The sequence below is a fragment of the Penicillium griseofulvum genome, assembly GCF_001561935.1.
Source record: "Penicillium griseofulvum strain PG3 chromosome Unknown contig_91, whole genome shotgun sequence".
Taxonomy (NCBI): domain Eukaryota; kingdom Fungi; phylum Ascomycota; class Eurotiomycetes; order Eurotiales; family Aspergillaceae; genus Penicillium; species Penicillium griseofulvum.
Genome location: NW_024467450.1, coordinates 1 through 19510, shown reverse-complemented (window position 1 = coordinate 19510; position 19510 = coordinate 1). Strand labels below are relative to the sequence as shown.

General features: G+C 48.1%; 7 protein-coding genes across 7 annotated transcripts; 4 read left to right on the top strand and 3 right to left on the bottom strand.

Annotated features, from left to right (window-relative positions):
* Nucleotides 1-453: 453 nt before the first annotated feature.
* On the top strand, nt 454-1425 carry PGRI_063410 (uncharacterized protein; the record flags this gene model as incomplete). The annotated part of the gene is made up of 1 exon (XM_040794055.1): nt 454-1425. The coding sequence occupies one exon, from the start codon at nt 454-456 to the stop codon at nt 1423-1425; it is 972 nt and encodes a 323-aa protein (XP_040649305.1).
* Nucleotides 1426-2972: 1547 nt separating this feature from the next.
* PGRI_063400 (putative formamidopyrimidine-DNA glycosylase) lies at nt 2973-4140 on the bottom strand (the record flags this gene model as incomplete). The annotated part of the gene is made up of 2 exons (XM_040794054.1): nt 2973-3489; nt 3548-4140. The coding sequence occupies 2 exons, from the start codon at nt 4138-4140 to the stop codon at nt 2973-2975; spliced, it is 1110 nt and encodes a 369-aa protein (XP_040649304.1).
* Nucleotides 4141-5887: 1747 nt separating this feature from the next.
* On the top strand, nt 5888-8505 carry PGRI_063390 (peptide alpha-N-acetyltransferase complex A subunit NAT1; the record flags this gene model as incomplete). The annotated part of the gene is made up of 3 exons (XM_040794053.1): nt 5888-5969; nt 6030-7997; nt 8051-8505. The coding sequence occupies 3 exons, from the start codon at nt 5888-5890 to the stop codon at nt 8503-8505; spliced, it is 2505 nt and encodes an 834-aa protein (XP_040649303.1).
* Nucleotides 8506-8977: 472 nt separating this feature from the next.
* On the bottom strand, nt 8978-10542 carry PGRI_063380 (Tim22-complex subunit TIM54; the record flags this gene model as incomplete). The annotated part of the gene is made up of 2 exons (XM_040794052.1): nt 8978-10389; nt 10452-10542. 2 exons carry the CDS (start codon nt 10540-10542, stop codon nt 8978-8980), a joined length of 1503 nt encoding a protein of 500 aa, XP_040649302.1.
* A 650-nt stretch (nt 10543-11192) lies between these two features.
* On the top strand, nt 11193-14712 carry PGRI_063370 (uncharacterized protein; the record flags this gene model as incomplete). Its single annotated transcript, XM_040794051.1, has 7 exons — nt 11193-11374; nt 11441-11684; nt 11740-11988; nt 12040-12143; nt 12210-12547; nt 12617-13271; nt 13320-14712. The coding sequence occupies 7 exons, from the start codon at nt 11193-11195 to the stop codon at nt 14710-14712; spliced, it is 3165 nt and encodes a 1054-aa protein (XP_040649301.1).
* Nucleotides 14713-16004: 1292 nt separating this feature from the next.
* On the bottom strand, nt 16005-16661 carry PGRI_063360 (uncharacterized protein; the record flags this gene model as incomplete). The annotated part of the gene is made up of 1 exon (XM_040794050.1): nt 16005-16661. The coding sequence occupies one exon, from the start codon at nt 16659-16661 to the stop codon at nt 16005-16007; it is 657 nt and encodes a 218-aa protein (XP_040649300.1).
* A 619-nt stretch (nt 16662-17280) lies between these two features.
* On the top strand, nt 17281-18744 carry PGRI_063350 (ankyrin repeat domain-containing protein; the record flags this gene model as incomplete). Its single annotated transcript, XM_040794049.1, has 1 exon — nt 17281-18744. One exon carries the CDS (start codon nt 17281-17283, stop codon nt 18742-18744), a length of 1464 nt encoding a protein of 487 aa, XP_040649299.1.
* Between the last annotated feature and the right edge of the window lie 766 nt (nt 18745-19510).

The following is a 19510-nucleotide window of genomic DNA, read 5'->3' as shown; positions in this document are numbered from 1 at the left end:
TGTCATGGTGGCGAGATCGGAGATAAGCTCACCGCCTTATGCGGGCCGCAGTTTCCCTGATTGGTCGGATCGGAAGTATGCACGTGACCTGTTGATGTTTCTTTCAACTTCGACTTCCCTCTGCTCGAGTCTCGAGTCTTTGTTCTCTCTTAACCCTTCACGTCGTATGTAGGCAACTATACTTTATTATATGTAATCAATTGGTGAGTTAATATGCGCCATAAAGACCCCATGGAACCCTCGTCTTCATCAAATTAGCAACTTTGCTGTTTCTTTCGCATATCTATTACATTCAATACGAAAAAAAGAGCTATGGCAGAAAATAAAGCGCCTACCCAATCCGATTCCTCGGCACAGTCCAAACAGTCAATAGGTTCCCAGCCCGCGAACCAATCACCTGCCGCAAGCAAAGGCAGCAGCGGCAGTGGTGGCCTAAGTCGAATGTTAAAAAGAATGAGCACTCGTGAGAAAGCAACCCTTCGCACCCGCCGCAAACAAAAGCCTAGTCATGCTCCTGTCAAGAATCCCGCCGCAAAGTCCTTGCTCAAGAAACAGAATCCTAATAATCCACTTGGAAGCAAGGGTGGTGGAGTCAGCAAGTCTTACACGAAGAAGGAAATGCTGAAGGTGGTCAAAATAACACAGAAAACCACGGGACAAATTTTGTCCAAAACGGAGTTGGAGGGAACTCGGTTTAGTTATGTGGCGAACAAACACACCGTTCTTCGGCTGGAGCCTGATTCCGCGGAGTTTCCAGATCTTACCACTGTTGTTAAGGTCGTGCCGGGAGACACATATGACCGGGCTCTCGAGATGCAAGCTGCTGGCAACACCCGCGATTGTATGCCAGTATGTGTTCTCAACTTTGCCAATGCTAACACACCAGGCGGGGGCTGGCTCAAAGGTGCTACGGCCCAGGAGGAACAGCTTTGCTATCGAAGCACACTCATTGGGGCCCTCCAACCTCGGCTTTACCCAATGGGAGATCTGGAATGCCTCTATTCGCCCAACGTTATTGTTTACCGAAATAGCGCGGACAATGGTTATAGCTTCATGTCGGCGGACGACAGGCTACACCTGAACCCCTCTGTTAGTGTCATCAGCATGGCAGCGCGAAACAGGCCTGATCTGACGGCCGACAAATCGGATTACATAGAGCCCGGGCAACGACACCTCATGGTAGACAAGATGCGATTAATTCTACGCACGGCAGCAGTCAACAATCATCGCCGCTTGATCCTCGGTGCCCTTGGTTGTGGGGTTTTTTCTCACCCCACCCAGAAGGTCGCCGATTGTTGGAAAGAGGCTCTTGAGAAAGCCGAGTTCAAGGGATGGTTTGAGCAGATTCATTTTGTAATTAAAGATGGGACACATGAGGAAAATCTCGCAGTTTTCACAAAGACACTGGATGGGTTGAACATGTGATAATCTTCGTAGGCTCAATTTCCATTTGGGGGAAATTCAGGACTCTTGAGGCAGGCGCAAATTATACCAGATCCTTCAAGTCAAGTTATGTGTTGAAGAAGTGGTCTAATGAAGGGACTCAGATTACAGTGTAGATAGATAGATACATATGTGCATACATGCCTAGGTCCTTTTCATAATGTAGTTCCGCCCACCATAGCTTTCAGGTAGGCTTAACATAACCACCATTCTTGACTCTGACAACAGCTATTATCTATTGCCACCCATAGATTCTTCTTGCTACTCTTCGCTAATTGAATTGATAACATGAACCAGTATCTTGGCATCATGAGGACCGCTGTTACTATACTGAAACGTGGAGTCCGGACAACCGTCTCTCTTACTCGTCTTCACCAGCCCTATCCAGGAGAGACAGGTGACTGGCTGATGAGAGTTCATCTCTACATTTCCTATAAGTCACTAGAGACTGAGCTGAAAATACATGCATTGTCAAGAAACTGGGAACTATAAACTCCAAATAAAACTTTGACTAGGAGCATAAAAGCACAAATGTGTAAAGAAATTTGTAAAAGGAAAATCAGTGACGGACTTGCATGCGCAGAAAAAAGAACAGCATTATACATTCCGAATCTCCAATCAGCAGGAAATTCTCACTTCCAACCATGCTGGTCTGTAGCACCTAGTCGTTACAGGTCTATTCAATAGTTAGTTCCTCTTCAAGAGTTCCGGAGAGCAAGACCCAGCCATCTTCAGTTTCTCTGATAGAAGGCTCCATCTGATTATAATAATAAACACTGGTGCTAGCAGGAACCAGGGATTTGCGCTCAAGTGCAGCAAGCACTTCTACTGTCCAGCATTGAGATTCTTGAATAGGGACTGCTACTATCTCTGACTTGGCCTTGTTGATATTCCATGCGGAAATTTTGCCGACATATTGCCTCTTTGATATACTATAACTGTCGATTCTCTTCCCGGCTTCAATCTTGCGCTCGTAGGCCCGATTCTCTGTCGGGCCTCCGACGATATGATACCACGTACAATACAGTGATCCAGGGATAGAAAGTAAAAGCATCCAATGCAAAGGGTCATTACCTCTTCGTTGGCGGAATACAACATAGACATCCCATGAGTCAGCCATCTTTGACGAATTCATGGTGTAGTCAAGTATAATCGAGGCTTTGGAAAAGTAGGGTTGTAATTACTCGATGGTAGACTTGTTGATTGGGTCCGAATGAGACTGGAGACTGGTATATCTCAAAGGGGCCATCTAGGGACTTAATATATCAATCGCATACAATGACAGACGAATGCTCTTTGTAATCGAACAATAGAACTATGTGATACAAAAACACATTGTTCGGGATTGAACTAAGTATAGCCATTGATGGATGGGCTAATCCATAGGCTTTGTCTAGTAGATTACCCTCCAGGCATGGCTTATTCAACCAAAATATCAAAAATGGCAACAATAAAATTTGAAACTGACGGTATTCATTTAGAAATAGCTGCTTGGATGCAGTCATACATGGCTGGGTTTCATACACACCTCACTTAGATGTACGGGTAGATCGTCTTCTGTCAACAATAGCGGGCTTCGCCTTTTCTTCTTCAGAGTCCTCACTCTTTATAGTGGGTTTCTTCTGTTTTGGATTCCCTTGCTTTGTCTCTGTCGTTTCTTCTGCTTCGGAGTCGCTTTCTTTCTTTAGGGCCGCACGTTTGCGTTTCGAATTAGCTGGTGTGGATTTTGTAACGTCTTCGTTAATATCTTTGGCGACAGGGCCAGTCTTCTTCTGGACAGCTGGAACAACGGCACTTGTTCGACCCCCAACAGTAAGGAATGTGATCTTATCCCCATTGGGTAGGACGGCGGGCTGGTTCTTCTTCCCCTTGCCCCAGCGGTGCTTGAATAGCCAGTGATCGGGAAACTTCTCTGAGTCTGCCAGTACACCAATAGATGTGGAACAGACATAGTGAATGGCAGAGTGTAATGCCTTGATCTGGTCGCCGTTCAAAGTGTTGCTGTATTGTTCTGGGTGTATCTTGGCTTGATAGAGAATCTCATCGCTAAAGAAATAATCAGCTTCCATATATTTCATTGTTTATGTTTGCCTGCAAGACGTACCCCATCCAATTTCCGATTCCACTAATATTCGCCTGGTCGAGTAGTAGAGCCTTGATCGGCACTTTCTTCTTCCCCAGCTTCTCTGTCAACCATGCTTCATCCACAGTGTCTTTATCGGCGACCGGATCAGGCCCATTTTCCTTGAGCGGAGTATGATTTCGTATCTCATCAGCAGGGCAATCCACCAGTCTCACGCGAGCAAGCCTGCGGGCATCCACAAATGCTGCCTCTGTTTTCGGCTCGTCACTTGTCTCTAGCAGAAACTTCCAATATTTGGGTGGCCACTCCTGATCTGCAGGCTTGTCGGTTCGATAGTAGTATGTGTCGGCATCCTTGATCTTCAACCAACCAGCCATTCCAAAGTGCATCACAGCGTGTGGTGGTGAAGACATTGCGATCCAGAAATATTTCCCTTGTTGGCCTGCCCCCACGACCTTTTTCCCTTCCATTGCCTTTTGAAATTCAGCGGCACTAGTGCCAACTTTGCCAAATACGATATCATCATGTTGTGCTTGTACTTTGCCCAGCGTTTTCCCAACCAGGTGCTCACGAATGAAATGCACAATGCGGTGGACCTCGGCTAGCTCGGGCATGCTGATATGATGTTTCAAGTATGAACGTGATAAACATGCAATAAATAAATTCGAGGGTATGTACAAGTGCGTTTTCTCCGAAAGACCATCTGGCATAAGCAGGGACGCGATGCTCCTGAAACACGAGTACGCGCTGTCACGTGAATATCATTGAATGAGCTAGTCCCAAAACGGCCCAGAGCTTAAGGCTGATTACGGCATAACGACGGTCCACCTGGGCACCTAGTGGGCACGGAGAGCTTGTGTTGTCCATGACTGTTGCCGTCCTTGGAATAGGTATACCAGATCATACCGGGTCTCAGTGAAATATACTTCAACATTGAATATAACAGTCACCAACGGTACACCATACAACGCTGTTGGACGACCTACAGCCATCAATAACGTTATACACGTCCTCACTACAAACTGGAGTGGTTCTGGATCAAGTCGAATCGAGAAGGTGGGAAGGAAATTCGTGGGAGGATGTCACAGGCCTCATCCACAGCTGCTCCGGCGCTGACCCCTCGGTTCTGTTTTGATGAGAGACTACTCAGAGGTTCGTTTGAAATGTGACGTCTTGATAGCAGCCTATATTGACTTCCCTATTTTTGTTCAGACTTTCTCCGACTCTCAAGATCTACCATCGATGACTCGATTACACAGAACTTGAACGCGTTGATTACACCAGCCCAGGAAGCATTTGACCCATCATCAACATTGGTGCGACAAACTGAATCTAGGTCTCGGATCAGCCCTGCAGCCTGCCAGAACTTCAAGGACAATGTGTTATTTCCCTCATGGCAAACTAGATCAGACGTTCTCACTTACTGCGCTGGTGTGGCTACGAGTCCGGATCCCGACGATCCGGACTTGATTCTTCGGCAAACAGAATCCGCCCGAGACCGGGAACGAGAAGTTGATGAGCGTCTGGATCCGTACTCAGCTCGCTTCTTTCCACGTGAAGCACGGACGGAGTCATTGGCCAATTTAATTCGCAATGAGCGTACTATTGAAGAGATCATTCGGGCCCGAACATGGGGGATGGTGTCAGAAAAATGCGGTGGCTCTTCTACTTGGGAAGAAGCTCTCAATAACTGGCGCCATTTGCATCAGAAATGACTCCTCTGGCAGGGGCATGCTGCAGTACACTAGAATCACTGTATAACTCTACTCTTTTAAACCAGGGGAGATCTCACCCCAAATTGCACATGTTTGAACAGTCTTAGCGTGATTTTTGCTGTTATTTTGCGTCATCTCTTTGCTTGCAATATTGTTGTACACATGTAGCGTATTAGTTTCGAATTCCGGATAGAAAGGGAATCCGGAGTATGGTATACAGCGCGGAGATACTACCCACGAGAGGTGACCCATACCATAGATGGTGGATTTTGAGATTCTAAGAGTAAGTGAGCAAACCTTTCAAGTTTAGCACAAAGAAAAGAATGCATTGTCTGTTTGCTGCCCCAAGTCAAAAGAACATTGTACACAAGAAACCACGTGTGCGTCACGAGATATGCATTTTACACCCTACTATGTATACCCCCCTTGATGAACATATGAGTACAAATATAGAATGTATTTTATCAATTTTAACCTGATTTAACCCCATTTGATTCACTTCTGCTTTCTCTGAAGAAGTTGGTGAAGGCTAACTATCTTATCGGCCTATTAGCTCTGCCAAGATCGGACTCGGAGAAGTCGTCCCCCGCACACATCGATTCCTCACTCGCACAAGTCAGGTCCCTCGACGTCAGCATCGCCCACAATGCCGGAAACATTGAGCTCCAAGGACCATTCCTTGTTTCGTCAAGTGGTTCACCACTTTGAGATGAAACAGTATAAGAAAGGTTGGCCTCTGAAGTGACCTTGAACTACCAACGCCTGTCTAACCACATTTTACTTCCCAGGCATCAAGATAGCAGACCAGGTTCTTCGCAAAAACCCCAAACATGGCGACACACAAGCCATGAAGGCTCTGAACATGAGCCAGATAGGGCAATTGGAGGAGGCCTTTGCGCTCGCTAAGAAGGCTCTCCAGAATGATATGAAGTCGCATATCACCTGGCACGTGTATGGGTTGCTATTACGCCAGGAGAAGAACTACGAGGAGGCAATCAAAGCATATCGATTTGCTCTGCGCCTCGAACCTGAATCGCAACCTATTCAGCGTGATCTGGCACTGCTCCAGATGCAGATGCGGGATTACCAGGGATATATTCGGAGCCGCAGTGCGATGCTGCAAACTCGCCCGGGTTTCCGTCAAAACTGGACGGCACTCGCAATCGCTCATCACTTGGCTGGAGATTTGGCAGAGGCTGAGAAGGTTTTGACTACCTACGAGGACACATTGAAGGGTGCCATCCCACATGTCGCCGACATGGAGAACTCGGAGGCCATCTTGTACAAGAACACGATCATTGCGGAGACTGGAAACCTCGAGAGAGCTCTAGAGCACCTCGAGGCGGTTGGATACCGATGCCTTGATGTGCTCGCAGTCATGGAGATGAAGGCGGATTATCTTTTGCGACTGGACCGTAAGGCCGATGCGGAGGCCGCGTATACAGCTCTCTTGGAGCGCAACCCAGACAACTCGATCTATTACAATGGCTTGATCAAGGCAAAGGCTATCCCCGAAAACGACCACAAGGCATTGAAGGCTCTGTACGATGGGTGGGTGGAGAAAAACCCCCGCTGCGATGCTGCTCGTCGCATTCCTCTCGATTTCTTAGAAGGTGAAGATTTCAAGCAGGCCGCTGACGCCTATCTGCAACGCTCGCTGAAGAAGGGTGTTCCTTCATTATTCGTGAACATCAAGCAGCTTTACGTTAACCCGGCCAAGCGTGACGTGATACAAGAACTAGTCGAGGGATATCTCTCCGAGAAGGTCGCAAATGGCTCTGCGGAAGCGAACGGCGACAGCAACGAGTTCCTGTCATGCACATACTACTTCCTGGCTCAACACTACAACTATCACCTCAGCCGCAACCTCCCCAAGGCCATGGAGAACGTTGAGAAGGCCATTGAGCTGTCACCAAAGGCCGTGGAATATCAGATGTCCAAGGCACGGATCTGGAAGCACTACGGAAACCCAGAGAAGGCAGCAGAAGAGATGGAGAAGGCTCGACTGCTAGATGAGAAGGATCGCCATATCAACACCAAGGCAGCCAAATATGTGCTCCGAAACAACGATAACGAGAAGGGTCTGGAACTTATGAGCAAGTTCACCCGCAACGAGACTGTCGGTGGCACTTTGGGTGACCTCCACGAAATGCAGTGCACTTGGTTCTTGACCGAGGACGCCGAGGCGTTCCTCCGACAGAAGAAGCTCGGTCTGGCCCTGAAGCGCTTCCACTCGGTTTATAACATCTTTGATACCTGGCAGGAGGATCAGTTCGACTTCCACGGCTTTTCTCTTCGCAAGGGCATGATCAGGGCCTACGTGGACATGGTGCGCTGGGAAGATCGCCTGCGTGAGCATCCCTTCTACACAAGAATGGCTATCGGAGCCGTCAAGGCCCACCTACTTCTCCACGACGAGCCGGATCTCGTGCACGGACCGATGCCCAGCGGAGTAAATGGAATTGATTCTACTGATGAGAATCAGAGGAAGAAGGCTCTCAAGAAGGCCAAGAAGGAACAGCAGCGCTTGGAAAAGATCGAGTCTGACAAGCGCGCAGCAAGGAAAGCGGCTGCCGCTACCGCCAAGAGTGCTGATGGAGAGACTAAGAAGGAAGATTCCGATCCTCTGGGCAACACCCTGGTCCAGACTCAGGATCCCCTAAAGGATGCCTTGAAGTTCTTGACGCCATTGCTTCAATGCAGCCCCCAGAACATCGAAGCCCAATGCGTTGGATTTGAGGTTTACTCCAGACAGAGTGAGTCAAGTTGGTAATCCTTAGACGGGACTCTCATGCTAATACGATTATAGACAAGCACCTCCTTGCCGTCAAGTGCCTTGCAGCCGCCCATTCTATCGATCCTTCCAACCCCACTCTCCACCTTCAATTACTTCGCTTCCGCAAGTCTCTCGAGAGCCTTGCCGAGCCTCTTCCTGAGCAGGTTGCCGAGGTTGTCAATGCAGAATTTGACAAGCTACTCCCAAAGACCCAGAAGCTCGAAGAGTGGAACGAGTCTTACATCTTGGCCAACAAGGGCAGTGCCACACACGTTCAGACCGGCTTGTCTGGTCGTCAACTCCTGAACCCTGAATCTAAGCCGCAGTGCGAGCAAGACCTGCTTGCTACCCTCGATTTCCCCGACATCACTCTCGACGAGGCTGTCATTGCATTGGACCTACTGAACAAGTGGGGCAGTGATAAGACTGCTTACGCCGAGAAGGCGAACAAGAAGTGGCCCGAGTCCTCGGTCTTTGTGCTGAATTGATTTGATCTGAATCGAGGATCGTGTGAGCTCCCACCCCCATCCCCGCTTCGACCATGAGTTGCCTAGATACCTAGCAATAAAACCAGTTGCAGGAGCTGGGACAACAAAAGGAGTTTAAAACATAGAGAAAGACACGGGGAGAGCAAATATACTCTGGTATTGGCCAATGCCAAGTGGAGTGAGTATACAGGCGCTGGGAGAACCAATGTACCAGTATCTATTGCCAACCAAAGTGCTAAATGTAGAACAATCTACTCCAAATTTAGGAACATTTTTCCATCAATGTACATTTCTAAAATGGGACATCAAACGCCTTTAATATACAAGCCGAGGAGGGAGTCACAATATGCTAAACAAAAAGGACCAACACATGCCGTGCTGGATGCTAGGGAAGAATCTATCCCATAACCATTATAGTAAACAACCAGACTAGAAGTTGTGAACATCAAGCAGAAAACGTCTGAAGATCTCTTCACTGTACATCTTCGTCAATGTTACCCAAAATGGGCTTACGTCTCAGGGCCTCTTCACTCTCGCCGTAGCCGTAATCGATCCACATGCGCTTCCAGAAAGGCACGGGAGTTGGACGCTCCTCGCCAAGAATGTATTCCTGCTTCTCGCCGATACGCTGAGCGCGCGCCTCATCTTCCGGAGAAAGGGTGGCGCGCTGCATGCGCGAGGCAATACGCTGATCAAGCACAATATCATCGAGCCACTCGCGCTCCTTCTCGTCTTCTTCGTGCTTGTGCACAGACTTGTGCCACTCACTTTCCGCAGCCTGCATTACGGTTTGTTGCTCATAATTGCGAGGTGGGAGGTCGGTGAACGAGGTGTCAAGAGAAGGATTGGGCTCAACGCTGGCGGCGGTGGGCTCCGAGTCTGTGGGGGTGTCCTCGCGGTATGGGCGCGCGCTATTTGCGAGGACAACTGCGGCAACTTGGCGCCCGACGTCCTCGGCAAGGTGACGTTGTGTGAGGAAGCGGTAGACTCGGATCGGGGTGTTTAGGAAGCCAAGGATATGGGGGAATTCGACTGGGGCGGAGCTATCGAAGGATTGGGGGATGGTGTGGGGGAGAATGGCGGATGAGTATTCGCTGGGGTAGATGTATGCAGGAGTAGGACCGGCTGGCTTGGAAGGTTTCTTCTCTTCTTCTTTCTCTTCTTCCTTCTCGGGTTCCTCGATTTTAGGCTCGGGGATCGCTTCTTTGTTCTCTTCGGAGAACTCGGGGGAATCGATGCTCGCAATCTCGGGGCTCGCGAGACTAACGGGTTTGTCCGCACTCACGTCCTCCACTGTATCCGCGGCCAACTCCTTCACCTCCTCCGGAGGCGGAGGTGGCGCATCCAAGGGGCCGAGCCAGCCCTCGTGCAAGCCCCGGATATACTCCTTCCAGGTGTGTCGGCCAATGACCAAGTCGCCCTTGGGGCTGGGTTCGTCAGTGACCCCAATGTGTTCCCGGGTGGCAGCAATGACAGCCTCCACACCGACCTCCTCAACAGTTGAGCTAGGTTCACCGGCCTTTCGGCGCTGCTTGCGAATGTTTTCCGCCGTGCCAGCTCTCACGTCGCCCTCACGTCGCCCTTCAATCACCGTGTAGTCCAATGCCGCGGCCACCAGGATAGGCTTGACATATTCCTTGAAGTGATCCCGAGCCACACGCAGGCCATCTCCCGGTGGCGCAGCCAGGTATACTGTCATTTTCCGGCGCATCTGATCGACTGGTAGAGTCTCTTTCGAAATATGAGCCACGAGCTCTGACCACTTCTGTTGCACGCGACGCTTCTCCCGGCGATCGTACATGATGGCACCGGTGAATGATCCAGTAATAGTAAGGAAGATCATCCAGTTGCGAGATGGCAGTTTGAACCGCATATTAGGCAGACCTATTGGCCACAGCGGTATTAGCATTTTTTTGGACCGTCAAATCTGGGGAACAGAGACGTACCCATCATTTTGAACACCGGGTTAGGCGGCTTCGGGGCCGCTTGGGGCTTGCTCGCGCCCGAGGGCGCAGCAGAGCTCGTTGAGTCTGCCATTGGGCTGTGTAATGGGGAAATTGTCTATATGTAACTATACGTACCGGATTTTCCCTGGCGGGTGGGGCTTTCCTATTTGAGCTGCCGCCGCTTTTATGAGGGTGCTCAGGCTCAGGCTCACTGAGTAGATGTCAGCACGGGCTCAGATCAGTGATCATGCTCAGATCAGTCACGTGCAGAATGACTGATGCTCAGTGAGTGCTCAGTGAGTGCTCATTGGGTGCTCCCTGATTACTCAGTGATGCTCAGTGTCCAATCAGTGAGCAACACTGATGCACTCAGCCCACCGCAGACTATACCCAGAAGGGATTAGCCCTCACAGGGTCGTCTATACTGTGATAGTTCGTTGATAGCATTGCTGCTGCCCTCAATTTTTGGAGCACTACGTCTTATCAAGGAGATACGTCATGACGAAGCGCAGGACGGAGTGGAGAACCCCATCCGTTTCATGATGTTGCTTCCATCTTTCTTTTAATTCAGAGCGGCTCGAGCTCAAGATCTCAGATATAAAAGCAAACCGTATGGCAGCATTAGCATGTAATAATCAACACATCTTCTATCCAAGCGCCTTTACCTTGTGCATTGATCTACTATCGCATTCTTTTTACTTTGAATGCATTCCCTACCTCCAGGTCGCGCCTCACTTAATTATGGGCCGAAAGGACTTTTTTGCCAAGCGCGATGAACTCGCGAAAGAGAGGCGCCGTCTACAGCGGGAAAAGAATGGTTATACCCCTGGAACCCATAAAGAGGAGGACTCAATTCGGGAGAAAGACAAAAGGCTCCCCAAAACCAACGAATTACACCGAGAAACCATGAACCTTTGGCTCGAGTGAGTTACACAGCATCTGAAGTGGCAATCCTTTCCTATTCACGCATTCTGCTGACCTTCCTTTAGGTTCACTGCAGACCCGGAGAATGGGTACGAATATTATAAAACTTCCCTCGGTTCTCCTGCTCCAACACATGAGATGATCAAAGCGTACATTCGCTGGTACGTAAATTCTATTCAAGGGCGACTGAATGACGATGGTCTACCCACGGTGAGAACCGTGAGTGCGCATGCCGAGAGATTCTTTGGTGGATTTGAACAATTCACAAGAACCAAAATCGTCCCAGACGATCGAAAAGAAATAAAAATGGTTGGTTCATTCGTAACTTCCCCTCTGAGATCATCTTAAACTCACCTGGATGCAGTGGATCAAAAAAACTTTGACGGCAGATGGCGTCGTTGTGGACCAAAAGAAAGAGAAACTCAACTTCACAAAGCAAGATTTTTTGAGAACAGTCTCATCTTTGTGGCAGACTGATCACCAAACATTCATTCCGGGACTGCTCAAAGTTGTCATCTTATTTGCTCTCCAGCTGTATCTCTTTACTGGAGCAAGAGTCGGAGCTTTCATACCCTCTAGCGAGGACAAATATGAAAGAGGTCTTCTATACGAAGTAAGGCGTCTTTACTCTAGCGATATTATACAACATTAATCTCTATTCTAGCATATCAAGTTGGTTCTATTTCCTTCACCCACAGCTCGTTGGGCTGTGGGTTGGAAGGTAGACCAGAAGTGGCTCAAAAATCATCGATGTGAAAAATACACAGTGTGAGTTAGAAGGCCATAGTAGTATGTTTATCGAATATACGGGACTTCACTAATTGGTGCTTCTAGATTCGGAATTGGTATCCGAGACAGCAACAGGCCGCAATTTGCGTCGGGCTACCTTCTTCTCTCCCTCGCATTAGCACACGGTGCTATTTATGGGGTGGATACTGTGGATGATCTGGCGCAGTTTGATCTTTCAAATGGCGAGATTCCGTTGCGATGGAAGGAAGAGTACTTGGATAAACCAGTTCTCAGACATGCCACGGCGGACGGGCCTCAGGAGACACCTCTGACGAAACAAAAATTTTGTTCTTGCCTGCGTCAAATTTTTACTGCTGCAGGGTACTTTGGTGAATTGGCAACGATCCATTGTATACGACGAAACCTTGGTAAAAAAGTCGAAAGTAAGCCCCCTACACCACACAAACACAATAGACACAAGGGAGAGATCTTAATACTAAGTTTTATCACAGAGAGAAACGGCTCTGCACCTGTCAGTCAGATACTAGCGCATCGGGGGCTAAACACTTTCCCGGAGCATTATCAAGCCCACTGTTCTTCCATAGACACAGTGGGAGCTGTTCTAGATGAGGAAGACCAGTCCGACCATATCGAGTACTTCCAAGGTTATGTTCAATATTACGAACGTGGCTTGCCAGGTGAGTTGCCAGCAGAGACCAAAGAGAGTATTTTGGAAAAACCAGATATGGTGGCAATGAGAGCCCAGATCGAGTCATTCGCACAGAACCACGACGAGGATCGCCTCAAGGACAAGAAGTTGGAATACAGGAAGGCGCTCGTTCGGCATCGCCTTTCCGAACTCAGGCAATATCAAATTCGGTGGGCACAGGAGAAGAGAGACCGGAAAGTTATCAATCGAGGAAAAGAAGAGCCAACCCATTCGGAAAATGACATTCGCGCACGCACTCAGATGTTGATTATGCCAGAGATTGCGCGAATCGCAACAGCCATGTCCTCAAACAAAGAGCTTTCCTTTGACGAAAAACTTCTCTTTGTCGAAGATCTACAGACGCAGTGTCTCCGTGATTTTGACGTGGTATACCTCCCAAATGAAAGCCCAGTACAAGGCCTCTGTCCTGTAAAAGGTTGCCAAATCAATATTGAAAGGTGAGCTCCCTGATCTAACGATAACTTGGCAGATACTAACTCTGCTAGTCTGAGAAAATGTGACAGAAGTGCTCATATTCACGGGTGTATTCGGCGTGAGAAAGCATTTGGCCTTCAATTATCAGAGTCAGAGATGCAGTTTTGCTATGAATGCATGGACTGGTGTTTGTCGAGTCAATGGCGGGATCATTGTGATACCCATCTTCAGTCCTGGAAAGCCCAGCACTGCGAAGTAATTATCTACCGTCATACCGTCATTCGTCCCGGCTACTGCCCCTTCTGTTTGTGGGACCCGGATCTCTTTGCAGAAAAGCGTTTGCGATACTGGCTGCGAAGTGACAATCTGAGGGAACATATTGAAGGGCAGCACTTGGCTAAAATTGGGCATTGTCAGACAAAGCCAATATGTGGATGCTCCCAAAGTTTCCACAATGAGCGTGACCTCCGACTTCACTTACACGATGTGCATGGCCTCAAGGAAACCATATGGCAAAATCCAAAGCTACCCAGTAAGAGAAAGCGCACTTGCAAGTTGGAAGCCCAAATATCTTCAACAGGCCCACAAGAGGGTCGTCCTAAGAAAGCCCGATTTTATCATTACTCGCATCTAAATCATGAGCGTGAGGGCTGTGTGTCAGAAGGGTCTTCTATCCCCGTCCCGGCCTTGCTCCCGTCTGTTGAAGGGAATCTGGAACAATACTCAGGGCAAAGTATTTGTGACAAATATAGCGTCAGCAACAAGAGCAACTCAGTGGAACCATGCTTCTCGGAGTTAGTTTCCTCACCCAGCTCAGGGCCAACAACTCCTGGCCTTGAGGCCATTGATCCTCGAATCCTCGAGCCGCCTAAATTCAACAGTGATAATGCACGCCAATCTTGTGATCAAGCTGCCATCCAGCCGGAATCACTCATCTCCCCACATGAAGAGTGTGAGGCAACTTCCGTCAGTGGCATAAAACAGCCGCAACCTCCCGCTCTAAGCTTCGCCAGTCCGCCTTCTGGATACTGTGCTGTCACCGAAGCCAATGAGGAGAGGAAAGATTTGCAAGAACATCTCACCTCTTTGCCTACTCATGACCAAGCTGTTACCGCAAGATTCGGCTGCGACAGTCATCCACTTATACGGGAAGAAGGCAAGCAAAATCGGCCTTGTGATGGCCAAGTCCCTCCCAGCAGCCCTCGCAGACCCCTCACTAGAGCCAAATCACAAACCCAGTCGCCTCAGCATTATCCAGGTGATTTGAATGGCTACAAAGCCCCCAAGAGGCTTAACGCAAAGAACAAACGGAAGTTGCGTGACCTACAGAGGAAGAATTTGACCCTGAGACAGATTGGGCCTCATTTCGCGGATGTTGATATGGCGTTACTGCGACAGGCATGGATGGAATTGAAGCCTTCTCAGAGATGCACTAGATCTCGGGCTAATTGGAACGGTAACTAAATTATTTCTTCAGTCAATAATATTTACATGTGCTGGAATTTTACTTTGTCTGTACAAATTTGCTATCAGCCGGTAGTCCGACCCTCTGCCAACCTTCAAACCCTAGACTCCCTGTCGCACCATTGGAACTTTTTGGCTGTGCGAGAATAAGGGATCATTTAATATATGAATCGCTCAGATGCCTGCTAAACTACACTTGTCTACAAGGAGTAAATTTGGTACGTTAAGCTCAAGGGGCAAAACCCTACACTTTAAGCGCAGCAAATCTTAAGCATGATAAGCGTCCTTTTAGGCGGGCTCGCGGATACACCTTTATATAATAATCGATTCATTTCCAGTGGTACATATTTGATTAGATCTATCCGGAAAATAGCTTCAGTGGGTAAAGAAGACGTTTGAGGCTAACAACACGAGCAACTCTTGGCTGTTCTGGCGAAAACTTAGTACAGCCAGCTTGTTACAATGAAACAAATAATTACATTAAAATTACATGGTCCGCACCGCCACAGATGCGGAAGAGAACTTAGTAAGTAATTATGGAGCGTAATGTAACGTACCATGTATGTTTTGATATGTATTTCTTCTGAGAGATTGCTATTTCAATCATCCTTGTAACTTCTCAATGGTGTTATACATATGAGCATAAAATAGCCTTATAAAGAAAACGTTTCCCAGATCAAACCTCATAGCACTCATGTCAAAAGCAACTTTCAACTTCAGTCACTTGTTTAAAACGGAATTGCAAATTCTATGGTTGGTCTGCGGACAAAATCCTTGAAAAAAGGGTGGGTCGACTAGGATGACAACATGCTGTGCGGCCCCAGGAATTTATTGGCACCCAGGAACCTCACTGGGTGCTCCCGGAGACGGCCTTCTTGTCCCAAATTCTGCGCAGGGATTATTGCTGGTCGGGTTACTCTCTGTGAAACCTGACCCTGTGAAGCAATTTAATGGTGCACTCAGTCGAGCACTCTATCCAGGCGAATTGAAACTTCTTGTCTAAATTAAAAGCCTTACTACTGAATGAACTTCTACTCTTATCGTTCGAATAATAATTTTCCATACATTCCCTCGGCTGGTTATGACGAGCAAATTCGAGTAGTCAATCGATTGAAGCGTTGTGTTTAAGGAAACTCAGGGATTTGAAGGTCGCACAGGCCACGCCTGTTCGTACAGTATCACGGGAAGGGTGTCCAAAGATATTCTCATTGGCAATTTGTTTGGTAGCCTAGGATTATATCCTCGGATATCTTTTACGTCGAGTGATTTCATAGCTTCTTGCCCAGGACGTGTTAAACTCTCCATTCAGTTTCCGAGTTGTGTCCGAAATCGCTCGGCCACAGAGCCTGAACCTCATCGAGGACATCCTCGGTGACATCTTCCCATTGTCTGTTCATATGTTCCACCATGTCGGCATCTACAATGTCGAACTTGTGGCCAGCCCAGACTCCCTTGGCCAGATATGTTCCGCCCGTAATGCCTGTTGAACTTTCCGACGACCAACAGATACTCATCAGAACTATGTGGCCAATGGTGATTCCAAATGGCAACGCGTCCTCAAAGAAATATTCACCGGTAGTTAAGTTCCTCAGAACTCGACTTTTGGGATTGGAAGCTTTTTCCATGACCGTGAGAGTCGCTGCTTTCTCTTCTTCGTAAGACCAAAATCCAAACGTTTTCTCAACGACATCGTAGCGGAGGGGCTCGGATGTTGCACCGCTCTCAGCGGAACTCAGGTGGAACTTGTCTTGTTGAATCGTGGCAGGGAGGTCGTCTGGATTTAAGTAATCCCCAATACAGATGAGCTGAGTGCCAGCCCACTCGTTTTCAATCAGGTCACGCAGTATGTTGGACCACGACGAAAAGAGCAACTCTGATAACTTCCCACCAAATGACTGTGTTGTGTACTCGCGTTTGGACGGGCAAACCACCAGCCAGTATTGGCCCATTGTTTGTTTCTTGAATGAAAATGATAGGATAGAATCCGTGGAAGTGGGAGCCGTTAGCAGATTATAGCAAAGTTGAATGCTCGAGAAATGCTAATATTGGATGTAACTGGAAGATGGTACACTTGTGGGTTGGAGGAACTTGTAATATGGCTGGCGAGGCGCTTGACCTTTGTATGTTGGTCACAATGGCGCCACTTGGCCCTGAGACAAGAAACAGAGATCGTAGGAGTTAGGTGACTCGGCTTTCGTATGTCCGTCATATTAGTGTCTCAGGTACGATGCATAACTCCCAGGAATCGGTGAGTGTTACCTGGGACTATAGCCGTCTCCCGGGTTTCTTAGGGCTCCCAGGAGCAAATAGCACGATCCTAGGAGCTGGTGACTCAACACTTTTAGGTAACTCCGTGTCGGTGATATCGTTATTTAGGGCACTGGCTGCGATAATATGCCCTCAAAAATAGTTAAATAGAAGCCAGCACCACAAAGAAATGCGCCTCCCAAGCTCCTCCGCCAACCACTCGCGGTGGCAAACTTGATCTCTAAATTATTACTCTGAGCCCTCCTTTTATTATCATCTGCATAGGTAGTCGTTACCTATACGTTCACACAATCTACCGAGATGCCGCTTTTGGGACTTCCACTGGAACTACTTCTGTGGATTGGCAAGTCCATCGACAAGAAAGACCTTCGAAGTCTGTGTCTCACATCCCGGAAATCCTACGTCGTCTTCAGTAAGAGCCTCATTGATTGCATAGACTTTCAAGACACCCCGCCAATTCATTGGGCAATCGAACATAGAAGCTTAGGCATCGTCCAACACTTTCTGGGTTGGGAAAAGGCAGATGTCAACCGAAAGTTTTCTGGCCTTACACCACTCATGTTGGCTACAAAGTTGCGGTACTCAGAAGCTGTTGATTTGCTCTTAAGCCATCATTCAGTGAATGTCATACAGCGTAATACTTTGGGAGAAAGTGCCTTCTCGATCGCTGTTCTGCAAGGAAGCGTCAGTATTATCGAACGGCTCCTCAATGTACCGAACATTGATCTCAATAACCAATCACTGGACGGGATTGCGCCCATTTCAATTGCGCTGAGCTGTCGCCAAACTTATGTCTTCCAACTTCTTTTGTCTGATGAGCGAACAAATGTCAACATCTGCGACCATCATGGCCAAACACCACTGCACCTAGCGACAGAAATTGGCGACTATGGAGCAATCCAAATGCTTGTACGAAATCCTCGAGTTGACGTCAACTGTTTCAACCGTCGACAGGAAACTCCGTTGCTTCTGGCTGTCAAAGGACACGGCCGTTTCCTCCCCATCAACAAACGGCTGCTTATCATTGAAGCCTTGCTTTTGAGTCCATGCCTCAACCTTAATCATCAAGATGAGAATGGACGCACCGCAATATGGTATGCGGTGAGCAATTCCGACGTCAAATTGGTCGAGCTCCTCTTGCAGCAAACAAATCTGGACCTCAATTGCGCCGACAAGCTGGGCCATACACCTTTGGCAAAGGCTGCTGCGAATGGCTCCTTAGACTTGATCAAAGTCCTCTTCCGACAGCCGGGGCCTCATAAAAGCCCTCAATTTACCGATGCATTTCCGCCGCTCTGGTCAGCATGTCGCGCAGGACAATTTGCAACGGTGGAATTTCTCTTGCAGAATTCAGTCGATATCAACCAAATAAGCCCATCGGGGACGTCGCCACTTCAGGTCGCAATAATTATGGAGCATGTCGACATTGTCCATCTCCTAGTCAGCTACGAAGGATCTTTGTTGATCAATGACCAAAACCATTGCTCCTCCTTTACTGCGCTAATGTTTGCGTCGGCTCTAGGCAGGTTTGAAATTGTCAAAATATTATTGGAGCGTCCCAACATAAATGTGAATGCGGTGGACGACCAGGGGAGAACATCTTTCTGGTGGGCTGCGGCTGGTGGGCATTATGAGGTTGTGCAGTTGTTGGCCAATCGGCGTGGTGTGAAAAAGCGACTGAAAGATTCGAATGGCCAAACGGCGTATGCCATCGCCAAGGAACGCCACCATGGGCATGTCACATTTTATCTGCGAAACTTTTAGGACCTAGCTACTTTATAGAAAGATATTTCAATTGATGCTATACCAGGCTTTGAGCGTGTGCACAGCGATCGGGTCCTCTGAGTGCAATACGATACTGTAACAGCAGATTTTTCACCGCGGCCTGTTGCCTACTGCTCGTCATTCTCTAGTGATAGCTACCAAGAACAAGTTGTATAAAGCATGTACGATGCTAGTAGTCAGCAAACTTTCTTTTAGTTCAGAGAGAATAGAAATATATCAAGTCTATGTATGCCCACGGCTTTGGTGATTAGATGTCACGCAGTCCTTCTGGTGACCTCAAAGAATAAAACAGATACACCTGCATGGTTGGTCCCTCGCCAAGGATAGGCTCTGTGGGTATAAACTTAGAGCTACCATCATCGATGTAAAAGGCAACGGCCATTTGCTTAAGCATTCCAGAAAACCAGACATCGCGAGTTAGCAATTCTCTTCATCATTGACTATATTAAGAAGAGTGGTTAAGAAGGGTGGTTCAGCAGAGTGGTTGAGCAGAGTGGTTAAGAAGAGTGGTTAAGCAGAGTGGTTAAGAAGAGTGGTTAAGCAGAGTGGTTGAGAGTGGTTAAGATGAGTGGTTAAGATGAGTGGTTAAGAAGAGTGGTCAAGATTGGTCAAAAGTGATCAAGAGTGGTCAAGAGTGGTCAAGAGTGGTCAAGAGTGGTCAAGAGTGGTCAAGAGTGGTCAAGAGTGGTCAAGAGTGGTCAAGAGTGGTCAAGAGTGGTCAAGAGTGGTCAAGAGTGGTCAAGAG